This window comes from Dreissena polymorpha, chromosome 1 (assembly GCF_020536995.1).
Source record: "Dreissena polymorpha isolate Duluth1 chromosome 1, UMN_Dpol_1.0, whole genome shotgun sequence".
NCBI lineage: Eukaryota > Metazoa > Mollusca > Bivalvia > Myida > Dreissenidae > Dreissena > Dreissena polymorpha.
This window is the reverse complement of record NC_068355.1, coordinates 144,286,793-144,300,126: the sequence shown is the minus strand read 5'-3', so window position 1 is coordinate 144,300,126 and position 13,334 is coordinate 144,286,793. Positions and strand designations below refer to the sequence as shown.

General features: G+C 36.2%; 1 protein-coding gene across 1 annotated transcript in view; it reads left to right on the top strand.

Annotated features, from left to right (window-relative positions):
• Positions 1 to 13,334, top strand: part of LOC127853763 (condensin-2 complex subunit H2-like) — a 29,619-nt gene that overhangs the window by 11,266 nt on the left and 5,019 nt on the right. Inside the window, exons 7-16 of the mRNA XM_052388535.1 lie at positions 903 to 1,054; positions 1,894 to 1,953; positions 3,857 to 3,960; positions 6,537 to 6,608; positions 7,084 to 7,153; positions 9,061 to 9,177; positions 9,502 to 9,626; positions 10,757 to 10,841; positions 12,423 to 12,542; positions 12,932 to 12,990. Coding sequence (XP_052244495.1) covers positions 903 to 1,054; positions 1,894 to 1,953; positions 3,857 to 3,960; positions 6,537 to 6,608; positions 7,084 to 7,153; positions 9,061 to 9,177; positions 9,502 to 9,626; positions 10,757 to 10,841; positions 12,423 to 12,542; positions 12,932 to 12,990 — 964 coding nt within the window. The remainder of the gene's footprint in view (positions 1 to 902; positions 1,055 to 1,893; positions 1,954 to 3,856; positions 3,961 to 6,536; positions 6,609 to 7,083; positions 7,154 to 9,060; positions 9,178 to 9,501; positions 9,627 to 10,756; positions 10,842 to 12,422; positions 12,543 to 12,931; positions 12,991 to 13,334) is intronic.

The window sequence follows — 13,334 nt, the reverse complement described above, 5'->3', positions numbered from 1 at the left end:
AAATTTTCATCATGTGGATAAAGTGTTTTGGGTGTATGACTGTGTCCTTAGCTCAAATGTCAAGTTAACCCTTAGAAGTCGAAAATCAAATGTGGACACAATACCATTTTCCAGACTGTGATTTCTTAATTTATTCTGCTATCTAAAAATAACTAAGTAGAAATGAGCAACGTGTGTGGAATAAGCGTGTTCTGCGTAAGACCTGGCTCAAATGTCAATTTAGAGGTCACATTTTAACACGCATACAACACCTTGCCTAGACTGTAGCTTCATCATTTACTATACCATTATAAAAGACATGCCACAAGTTTTTACAATTTTATATATAGAATGCTGTCTTTAAAACGTGCATGTCTAGCTCAAGGGCTCATTACGGGTCAAAGGTAATATTGGGCATCAAACAACTTGTCCATAATGTGGCTTCATAATTCAGCGAGAAATGGTAAAGTAACTTACCACAAATGTTCGCCATATGGAAATAGTGTGTTGTGTCTAAGACCCCTGTCTGTTGCCCAATAGAAGTATCAATGGGTTGAAATGTGTTGAACTAAAACAGAACTTTATATTTTTGCAATGAGCTGCTCTTTGATAATCATCTTTTTACAAACAGATGTAAAGAAAGACCACCAAGCCAAAGTCTGGACTTATTTTCACAGTTTTTGTCTTTCCAATATAGAGGCCATTATAACGCCATCCTCTAAAATCATGCAGTTTTCCCTTCAAACTGATCTTAACTGTAACACAGCAGTTTTCATTACTCAATTTTGAAATATTTCCTCACAAATGCCAAAACAAACTGATGTTTTTCACCCAACATAAGGCCAAAAGGTCCAGTGAATACGAGCTCTGATTGTGAAAGTATCTGCTGTAACTGATATGCCAGTATCATTTTGTGTTATAAGCAAGTCTGGTGAGGTGCTTGCAAGCAGGAATGACTTCAAGATGAACACATCATACATTCATGCTGAGGGCACGCTGCTACTGGACATGTCCCACCTGAGACTCCTGCTGCATTCTCTTCAAGTCCTGGAAAAACTGCAACATGAAGCTCATGGTATTTAAACAATATTCTCAAGAAATGATCTGAGCCGTTTGTCTATTTGGGTAGATATCAGATGAATCCATTTAAACACCCATCTATAATTATCTCTATAGATCCTTTAGCAACTTCAACAGATTGCCCACAGTAATTGTATGGAATAAGCCCACAGTAATTGTATGGAATAAGCCCACAGTAATTGTTTGGAATAAGCCTTTTTTTCTAGTCTGGGAAGTTTTCAGACAGATCTTTTTTAATTATCCATCTCAAGTTTCTTTTGTGGACTTCAACATAAAGTCTGGTATGTGGTCAGACTATTGTGTTTAATCTGAGCCACTTAAAGTCAGACACCAGTTATCAATAAGTTTCAAATTGGACGAAATCCATTTTAACTCTCGCTTTCGGTTCTACAATTGCTGCAACTTGCAGTCCACACCTAAGCTAATCTTAGATGACATTGTTGGCTTTTATGGTATTTTCCGTAGTTGTCTTATCTGAATATTTAAGCATGAATATCAATATTCATTCCGTTTAAGTGGGGTTTTCAAGAAAAAATGAATAGGAAAAAGTATATATTTCTCCCAAATGGGACCTGCACATTCCCAATGGAAGATAAAATTTGTTTCAATAAGTCTCAACATTTAATTCATCTCAAATCCAGCTTGATAAGTTTTATTATTAGTAAATATTGTATTAAAATCACTTTTATTTTTAATTTACAGCATTTGTTAGCAAAAAATGAACAATACTAATTTCCCAAATTAAGTCAAAATGATGTGAATTTTCCCAATGCAAAGGGACCCAGCCCCATTCCCAAAATGGTGAAAAAACAACACTGGTTTTTGTTCTTGCAGAAAATGCCCTGGAACACACGCCGGAGGGTCACGATGCTGTAGAGGCCAGCAACAACCCAGGTTAGGTTAGGTTATGGACAGGACTAAGGACTACCCGGTAGTTATTTTGGTCATGGACAGGACTAAGGACTACCCGGAAGTTATAACAGACAGAACTGTATCACAACTGACACATGCATAGGATTGGTTTAAATGACGTTTTTATGCCCCCCTTCGAAGAAGAGGGGGTAAATTGTTTTGCACATGTCCGTCCGTCTGTCGGTCGGTCCGTCCACCCTGGGGTTTCCGCATGATAACTCAAGAACGCTTAGGCCTAGGATCATGAAACTTAATAGGTGCATTGATCATGACTGGCAGATGACCCTTATTGAATTTCAGGTCACTTGGTCAAAGGTCAAAGTCACAGTGACTCTAAACAGTAAAATGGTTTCCAGATGATAACTAAAGAATGCTTAGACCTAGGATCATGAACTTTCATAGGTACATTGATCATGACTGGCAGATGACCCCTATCGATTTTCAGGTCACTAAGTCAAAGGTCAAGGTCACAGTGACTCCAAATAGTAAAAAGGTTTCCGGATGTTAACTCAAGAATGCTTACGCCTAGGATCATGAAACTTCATAGATACATTGATCATGACTGGCAAATGACCCCTATTGATTTTCAGGTCACTAGGTCGAAGGTCAAGGTCACAGTGACTCGAAACAGTAAAATGGTTTCCGGATGATAACTCAAGAATGCTTACGCCTAGGATCATGAAACTTCATAGGAATATAGATCATGACTGGCAGATGACCCCTATTGATTTTCAGGTCACTAGGTCAAGGTCAAGGTCATAGTGACCCGATATAGTAAAATGGTTTCCGGATGATAACTCAAGAATGCTTACGCCTAGGATCATGAAACTTCATAGGTACATTGATCATGACTGGCAGATGACCCCTATTAATTATCAGGTCACTAGGTCAAAGGTCAAGGTCACAGTGACTCGAAACAGTAAAATGGTTTCCTGATGATAACTCAAGAATAATTAGGCCTAGGATCATGAAACTTCATAGGTACATTGATCATGACTGGCAGATGACCCTTATTGATTTTCAGGTCACTAAGTCAAAGTTCAAGGTCACAGTGACAAAAAACATATTCACACAATGGCTTCCACTACAACTGACAGCCCATATGAGGGGCATGCATGTTTTACAAACAGCCCTTGTTTTCTGAAGCTTTTACCATTTTGGCTACACCAGCTTGACTTAAAACTTACTAAAACACAACACTTACTTCACAGTTGGATAATAAAGATCCAATAAAAAAAATTGACAAAGATTTTTGTGTGTAATGAAGAATATTTGACAAACTAGCGACAAAAACCTGGACTGTGGACATACACTTGCATACTAAGATTATCAAAGTAATTAAAAGTATGTTCTTTTCTTCTGTTATTCATATAGACTGCAGCCCTGTGTTGTATTGTTTAGTGCTCCTGTTATTCATTTGTTTCTTGTTCTGTGAAAATTGTGCAAAATGCTGGTGCGTAAAGTGTTTTCCCAGATTAGCCTGTGCAGTCCACACAGGCTAATCAGGGATGACACTTTCCGATTTTGTAGTATTTTTAGTTTCAAGGAAGTCCCTCTTTATGGAAAATCAAGTTTAGGCGGAAAGTGTCGTCCCTGATTAGCCTGTGCAGACTGCACAGGCTAATCTGGGATGACACTACGCACATGCATTAAGCCCAGTTTTCTCAGAACAAGGCTCATTTGCATTTCTAACATGTGGGGCTTCTGCAGCTCCTGAAGTAATTATTAGAGCTTCTGTACATTTGATTTGAACCTTAATCAACTGCCATTCTCAGCTGAGTTATTTAATGTCCTTGTTATTCATGTGATTACAAGCCTCTGTTAGTCACACAGGAAGGTGTAATTGATTTAATACAAAGCTGTGCCCCAATGATGTATTGTGCAGTGGATGAGGGTTTCCCCTTAGAGGATGAGGACCCTATACCGATGGATGATGGAAGGGAGGAGCCACTGCCAGAGCAGATCTCACCCCAGGCTATCAATACTCCGGTAAGTAGGAAATACTGTATGCTTTAATAGCTCTAGGCCAAAGTTTTTGTACACATGCAACTCTAATAAACTCAGGTAAGTTTACATTTTGTGATTTTAATATAACACTTAATGTTGACGGAGTTATTTTCCCAATTCAACTCTCAATTACCTTAAATCAAGGCTTCTGGATTATCACTCTCAAAACTTCCAAAATATTGTACTCATTGGTGACATTCTAAGATAAGGTTTGGCTTTTGTTATAATCGTTCAACTTCAAGTTATGACACCTTATTGATATCATTTCCAAAAAAAACCATAGTTTTCACTCTTTATCTCATTAATAGATTCACATATTAGAATTATCTATTTATTTAGGTTAAACATCATAAATACACGCCAAGTTAAGATAAATGAGCGATTTCAAGAAATATGGAATATTTGAAAACAAATATTTGAATAACTGTTTGTTTGTTGTTTTTCAAAAAGCATATAGAGTACATGAATTGCATGTTTTTGTTTCTTATTACCAACACTCCATGCTGCCTATTGATCTCCAGTACACAAAATAGTTGTCAAAATGTACCTTTCACCCTACAGTTGTGTTTGAGTGTTGACAGTTATCTGTAATTGATAATCCCTTAAACAAAAGTTAAACCAAAAATTTATAACGAAGCGTGTTATAAACAATTACCCGGTAAGTTAAAATAAACATGCTTTTCTGCAACTATTGTTGATCATTTTGGAAATTTTGAAACTGTCAACAAATAAACAACTGTTCTTGCATCCTTGTTATACCTATGCTTCACAAGGCTGCCATTTTTGAAGTTAGTAATATCATAATATGAGAAAACAGCCAAAGAACTCAAGAGCCATATGGATGAAATTCCATGATGAATTACTTTGTAGGTCTGTTTGTATGTCTACGTTTTAAATTGTTGAGCTATGTACTTGTATATCTTAAATAAATTTAAATTGATAATTCTGTATATTATATATTATATTATTGCATTGATGATTAGATACAGGTATGCATTATGTGTAGCGTCTATTGTTTTAACAAAAAATAGCACGGGTTGTAAAATACTAAGTAAAATAGTATACATTACTTTTATATATGTTTTACTTTAAGCTGTTAGGCGAAACAATTGTTGACTACTATTCATAGTTGTTTACCCAATAACACAAATGAATTGGTCTATCTTAAGGCATTCTCTTCCAAGTTTATGACCTTAATTTGGTTTTAAAAACGAACAATCGAGACACCAGATAAGCACCAGATAATCGCATTAAGGCAGAATTCTAGTAAAATAGCACTTTTTAAATAAACTTTCCAAACATTTAGAGCCATTAAGTTTGGATGAAAACCTGTGTGTCCGAAAATAAAGAGTCATAAAAAATTATTATTTTGGCCACAAACGGGGTTATTCGAAAACTTTGAGTAATATTATAAATAACGGTATTGATGGTATATATATTGATTGATGTATTTGCTTCTTTTTTTTCTGAATACACTGTTTGCAGAGCAAAAAACAATGAATGATTGGTGCATTAAGATAGTATTTATCTCCACAGTTTTGTTCGAGCTATAAAATACCGGTAGTCACTCAGATGTTTGCATTCTGCATAGGCAGCTTTGTAATTTTCTTGTTAAGGTAAACTTGAATTAACTCCATATCACTGTTTCTATTACAGGTATTCAATTGAAACTTCACATATTATCTGTTAAAAAATATGGTATCCAGATGTTGGTTTTTTTTTCCTGTTTAAATGCTTTTATCCATTCATAATATATACATATACACACAATTTACAAAGGCATGTTTGTTCATATACTTAAATTACCATATGTAATGTGTTTTCGCGATATTAATACAATCATTACTCAAGCTGAATTAGGATCATACTTCCTTCAACCTTTTTACCTTTTTTACTTAACTTAAATAATTATTTATGTATAGCACAATAATATTAAGTGATTCTTAAACAAGAAAAGGATCAGAATTACAACAACTATGGCTACAGTGTTCAAAGAGATAATACCTAGTACATTTGCTAGTGTCATTAAAAATGGACCTTTTTAACAAAGTTTGATTTTACACTTATAGTGCAGTTTACAACACAATCAATATAAACTTTATGATCAATATGCAAACAACATAGTAACACAAGAAAAGAGTCAGATTTACAACTACTATGGTTACAGTGTTCATCTGGTATCCAGATGTTATTGTATGAAGGAATACTCTTTTTTAAAGATACATAGATGTGATGTAGTATAGTCAAGCATTCGTTTGTCCTGTGACAACTCCTAGTTTTATCTGCCGTGGATGACAATGTGCTGATTGTTTTAACCCTTTGCATGCTGGGAAATTTGTCGTCTGTTATAATTTCGTCTGCTGAATTTCTAAAATTAGCATTTTCTTCGATTTTTTTCAAAGAATACTATCAGAATAGCAAACAGTTTGGATCCTGATGAGACGCCACGTTTTGTGGCGTCTCATCTGGATCCAAACTGTTTGCAAAGGCCTTCAAAATTCGGTTCCCGCACTGAAAGGGTTAAACATTTGACATTTCATTGATTTTTCATGTCCCAGGTTGTGGGTGGAGACATGCTGAGGCGAAGCAAGAGACAGAAGGAACTCAAGACTAGTGCAGCCACAAAACCAGTGAGTGATAATTCATCATGAATAGTAGCAGAGATAGACTTGCCTATCACTAGCAGCAAGCATTGAGAATGCATCTGAGAGTCCTTTCTGATCACATGGCACTAGGCAGACAGTGTGATATTTATGTTGAAAACAAGTAGCACTGGGCCAACTTACTCACTAGACACTAAATCTCACAGAACCTCACATTTAAATAAGGCAGCTGTCATTTACTGGCATATGTATGCGGAAATCAATTTACAAGGCATCTCAGTTTTAAGCTTTAAGAGTTGAAGAAAATTAATGCGTTTTTGTTTTTAGCTTTTCTAATCATGTCTGAATTCTCATCATCAGGTACCATCTGTAAAATGTCCCATATTTCAGTTTTGTTTTTTGACAAATTAAAATGAGTATTAACTGATTTTCTAATTGCGGTTTGTCTCACAGACATCTATTGATATATGAAGGTAAGCATGCTGTAAGTTGAATGATGCAGGTGAAGGACCCATGGAAAGAACTGGACGCTCATGAGGAGTCTAGACCTGCTAAACCTACAGCCAAGAAAGGTAAAAAATATGAGTCGCGTTCTGAGAAAACTGGGCTTAATTTGCGTAGTGTTGTCCCAGTCTGCACAGGCTAATCAGGGACGAAATACTTTCTGCTTTTATGGTATTTTTACTTTCAAGGTAGTCCCTTCTTACCGAAAATCAAGTTTAGGCGGAAAGTGTCATCCCTGTTTAGCCTGTGCAAACTGCACAGGCTAATCTGGGACAACACTTTACGCACATGCATTATGCCCAGTTTTCTCAGAACATGGCTCATAAAGCCTCATTCTAGGTAAACTGGGCCTGTTGCATGTGTGTCAAGTATCACCCTAGATCAAGCTGTACATGCTAATCAGTGATGACACTTTCCACCTAAACTGGATTTTTGTTTACAAGACATTTTTGTCCCCTTCCGGTGAAATTGGAGGGGTTTGCGCTCTGTCTGTCAGTCAATCTGCCACACTTTTCAGGATCCTGCGATTACTTTAAAAGTTCTTCATATTTTTCATGAAACTTGAAACATGGATAGATGGCAATATGCAGATTGTGCACGTCATTTCATTTTGATACTACATCAAGTATTCTGGTTGCTATGGCAACAAATAGACTAGAAATATTGCTGAAAATGGTGGAGTTTCACCGTAAGGGGAAAATATTGCTTGGCAATCTCTTGTTTTATATACTTTACGCGCATGCAAGTCCAGTTTCCCCAGGATGGGGCTTCTTTGCTAGCTAGCTGGTGTTGTACCTGCGTTGTCTCTCACTGCTAGCTGGTGTTGTACCTGCGTTGTCTCCCACTGCTAGCTGGTGTTGTACCTGCGTTGTCTCCCACTGCTGGCTGGTGTTGTACCTGCGTTGTCTCCCACTGCTAGCTGGTGTTGTACCTGCGTTGTCTCCCACTGCTAGCTGGTGTTGTACCTGCATTGTCTCCCACTGCTAGCTGGTGTTGTACCTGCGTTGTCTCCCACTGCTAGCTGGTGTTGTACCTGCGTTGTCTTCCACTGCTAGCTGGTGTTGTACCTGCGTTGTCTCCCACTGCTAGCTGGTGTTGTACCTGCGTTGTCTCCCACTGCTGGCTGGTGTTGTACCTGCGTTGTCTCCCACTGCTAGCTGGTGTTGTACCTGCGTTGTCTCCCACTGCTAGCTGGTGTTGTACCTGCGTTGTCTCCCACTGCTAGCTGGTGTTGTACCTGCGTTGTCTCCCACTGCTAGCTGGTGTTGTACCTGCGTTGTCTCCCACTGCTAGCTGGTGTTGTACCTGCTTTGTCTTCCACTGCTAGCTGGTGTTGTACCTGCGTTGTCTCCCACTGCTTGCTGGTGTTGTAGCTGGGTTGTCTCCCACTGCTAGCTGGTGTTGTACCTGCGTTGTCTTCCACTGCTAGCTGGTGTTGTACCTGCGTTGTCTCCCACTGCTAGCTGGTGTTGTACCTGCCTTGTCTCCCACTACTAGCTGGTGTTGTTTAAATATTGAATCTGAGCATGATACATGATGAAATTGCAGAGCTGCTCACCATGTTTTGTTTGGCCTTGTTGTCCCCCTCCATTCCCTTGCTGCCCTCTCAAATATTACAAACTGTCAACTGGTCAAACTTGACACTTAATGAAGTTTTCGGCTGATATCCACTAATAAAAAAATGTATTTGTCATAACCCTTTGCATGCTGGGAAATTTGACATCTGCTAAAATGTCCTCTGCTGAATTTCTCAAATTAGCATTTTCTTCGATTTTTTTCAAAAAATACTATCAGAATAGCAAACAGTTTGGATCCTGATGAGATGCCACGTTCTGTGGCGTCTCATCTGGATCCAAACTGTATGCAAAGGCCTTCAAAATTCGGTTCCAGCACTGAAAGAGTTAAATGAATTGGTTTGCCTGTTCACCCTTTAACAAGAATACTGCAACTCATCCATTATGTATGATTATGCTAGGTCGGTCTTATAAGCTTTGTCCTGGAGTAGAGGACAAGAGCAAGAAAAGGAAACGTAACTCTGCAGCTACTCAGAACACCCAGTTGGAGGATCTGACTTCATACTTTGAAAAAAAAGGTGAGTTGAATAATTTATCTTAAATGAAAAAAGAAATGTGTCTATTAATGTTCAGATGAAATATTTATTCTTTCATAAATGATCCGCAGTGTAAATGTATTTTTCGTCAGTTTTAATGTCTGTATTGCAGGCAAACTTTGTGAATTGCATCAACCAAGCTATAGATTTTTACAGTAACGTCAAGGACAGAGTGATGTCCATCTGGAAGCACAAAATATCAACATATAAATGAATTATCCTATAAAATCTTTAAAACCAATAATCTTATCACAGAACAAAATTGAACAAATGTATCAAAATAAGCATATAATTTTTGGTAATCAGTGTATTCGAATGTGGACAAGTTCCCGAAGAGTCAGCTGAAAGTGCCGACATTCCATGAATTAGAGGGGCTGTACTGGTTGGAGTACAAACGAAGGCAAACTCTGCATAGGGAACAGCTGAAACAGGTAACTGTCATGTTTTTAGTGCATATTTATGTATTTGAGCTTAGTAAAAGGCTTATGCTTTTAGAATTAGATACACTCTTTGATTCAGGTACAAGGGAAAAACTTTTTCTTTGAGTTTTCATAAAGCCGTTGCATGACCAATAGACAATAGTAACAATCACTGGTCCATGTTCTAAATAACATTTCATCTAAGTGCAAGAATTACATTTGAAGTAATTGGATGTCCTGGGCTACATGCAAGTAAGTGTTGTCAGTGTTACAAAGTCTTTTTATACTAAATATTCACAACAGGCGGGAAGAGCTGTCTTTGATTGTCCTTTTCAGATACACATGCATTAAGCCCAATTTTCCTATGACATGCTACATTATATTGCAGGTTTTTAAGCCCAATTTTCCTATGACATGCTACATTATATAGCAGGTTTATTAAGCCTAATTTTCCTATGACATGCTACATTATATAGCAGGTTTTTAATAAGTTGGTCATTATATCCTGGTTATAATATTGGGGTATGGCAAGCAGAGGGGCTTTTGAGTGTCTTCATACGTGTGTTTTTCATTTAATGACTTGAGTTTGAATAGACCTTGATTAAACTTTTGGTGATGAAAGCTTGAATAAAGACCTAGCATGGGAATGTATATTGTATCAGCTAGATGCAGGTAAGAATTACTAAAAATAGAAACATTGGGTAGGTAGCTTACTGGCAGACCTAGCTTGTACTTTGTACAAGCTTGGACACTAAATTAGGTAAAAGTAATTGTTAAGACGTTGAAAACCTGGTTTTATTGTCCCCTACCAGTGAAACCGGAGGGGTCTTATGGTTTGCCCTCCGTATGTCTGTCATTCTGTCTGTCAGGCCATCACACTTTTCAGGATCCTGTGATAACTTTAAAAGTTCTGCATATTTTTTCATGAAACTTGAAACATGGATAGATGGCAATATGGAGATTATGCACGTCATTTCATTTTGTTCCCACATAAAAAATTAAGGTTTGCTATGGCAACAAAAAAATAATTAAATATATATTTATATATAATATTTTTGATCTGACAATGATGGAGCCGGTAGGGGACATTTATTGCTTGGCAATAGTCTTGTTGAAAATATCTTCTAATTGTACTGTGCTAGTTGAAGCAGAAGGCCCCAGATGTGGCAGTGGAGGAGGAGGAGGAGGAAGAAGAAGAGAATATTGATGCCTTCCCTGCTTTGCCAGGTATCTTATGCACTAAGGGTAGTACTTTGACCAAATGCAGTTGTACCTGTCAAATTACTCATAACTTGGTACAAATGCACTGAGGTCAACATCAAATTATAATATTTTGGTGTAAATATGTGCGATGGGAGTAAATAAAATAATAAGGGCAGATATTTCACAGCTGAAAATCTGAAACAAATTGTTCCATAAATTTTACTCAAAAAATGCTCAATATTTGTCCATGTCATCTGCTTAGAATATTAATTAAATCAACAGTTGCCATCATCTTTTTGAACAGTTATTAATTGGCAATGATAACTTTCGAGGCTTTTTTGGCTTATTTCAAAGCCATTATGTTTTAATTCTCCTAATTGCAAAAAGTATATTTTTCCCGAAATTCAGTCCCGAAATTCACATTGATTTTTTGACTTTCAGATGTTTGAAAATATAGCTGTTAATTATAGGAAAAAAAGCGTTTGAAGTTGTAATATATGTATAACTGATATTTTTATGTTTAGTCTTTTCAGTTTTTATGTAAGTTTTATTAAGAACTTTAAAAAGTTATGCATTAAGCAATAAAAGGTTTTCAACTTGTTCACAGATTTGGGCATATATTGAAGTGAGTCAGTAAATGCCTTAAATTTCAAGATTATTACCACAGAACTATAGAGCTTTGCAAAAAATAGAAAAGATTTTTCGAAAGAAAAAAACAAACATTTTACCATCTTGAATGTTTTACTTTTAAGTGTTTTTTACTTGATATACTAGTAAGTGATCCACGTTTAACCGACAAAACTTTTTTGTAACACTTGATTAATTTATAAATTTCAAATGATTATAATCGATAAACAAAGCTGTATTTTCTGTATGAGTCTACGACATAAGTGATTTACAGTGCTTTTTTTTTAACTTTGACAAAGAGTTGGATAATTGTCAATCACAATCTTTGAAAAAGTAACTTTAAAGTTAAATTGATGCTTATATTCCAGAGGCATAGGTGATTTTTCCCGAATTGTGAGAAGTTCTGACCTTTGTATAAATTGCATAGGGAGCAAGATATTTTAAGCATGTTACTTGCTATTGTTTGGCAAGTTGATATACAGCAAGTATTTGATATTCGTCAAGTATAAATTGGTTTGTTATGAAAACAAAAAATCTTTTACACAATCAATATAAACCAAAATTACATTAGACAATAAAAAATACTGAAGAACTGATTTTTATCAGATTTTAAACATTTGGTGTTTTGCTTTTAAAGTTTGGTGCACTAAAAGAATAAGTAAGAGTTGAAAAAGATCACTTTTCATTCATCATCCTTGCAAACTGTAACAAAATGTCTCATGTATTGGAAAAAAAGCTCTTTAACAATGTCAACCTTTCAAACTATGCCTTTTGTTAATCATAACAGTTTTTTTCATAAGAATAGACAGCTAAAACTATCATTTTACACAATTATTCTGACACATTAAGTGATCCATGTACAGTTGAGTTTACTGTGATTTTCATTTTGATATTTGTCACTGTGACTACTTGGTCGCAATAAATCTTGTTAAACTATAACAAGTTTGCTGTTACAATTATCACTTGTAAATTTGGCAGCTGTCTTGGATGATGACATTGATGATTTAGTGGATGATAACCTCTTCAATGCTATTGACAATGCATTAAGCTCAAATGACCCGTACGATCCTGCAGAACCCACAGAAAAACCATGGGCAGGTAAAACTAGATAGTGCAGTTGAAACAGGTGAAATATTCAAGGATTTCTTTATAAGATAACATGTTTGTCAATTTTAACCTCTTATAGTGCAGCTCTTTTTCATAAATGGCAACAAAACGAATGCTTCCAGCATGCCTATTTAAAGCTTTAAAGCCTTATGCAGAACAGATCCATTGCATTTAATGAGATGTAATGATAATCAGCTGTGCGTCCCAGACAGAAACTCCTACTGCTAGAGACATAACTGCAGAATTGTACAAAAATATTTATTTAAATCATACTGAATAGAAAATTGGTAAATCTGTAATGTTTGTCTCTGCAACAGTATTTTAAACATTGTTGTGCTTGTATGAAGAACTTTCATAGACTATGTCTTATTAAATTTCAGAGAGACTTGAAGATGGTATTATTCTCAATAGCTATGAAGATTTAGTGCGGAAACATGTGGTGAGTTTGATGAGTGGATTGGTTGAAAATGAGTAATAGAAGTCGTAGTCTTAGTACTGTACTCTTGTTAAACTTCTCATAGGTGTATGTGTGTGTGTTTGTGTGCAAAGTTTGTTTGTATGAATCACAAAATAACTGATTCACATTAGTAGGTCTGCCCTGAGACTTTCCATGCATGGTAGGATTTAAAAGAATTATGGTAGCCTAAATATGGAGTGTTTCATTGACAAGAATATGATGGCTATTTTTGAGGTTGAACTCTAAAATTAAGCTTTTAAGTTGTGGATTTTGTTGGCAACATATTCTGGGTCAGAGTTCTAAAATTCGAAATGCATCGTAGAATT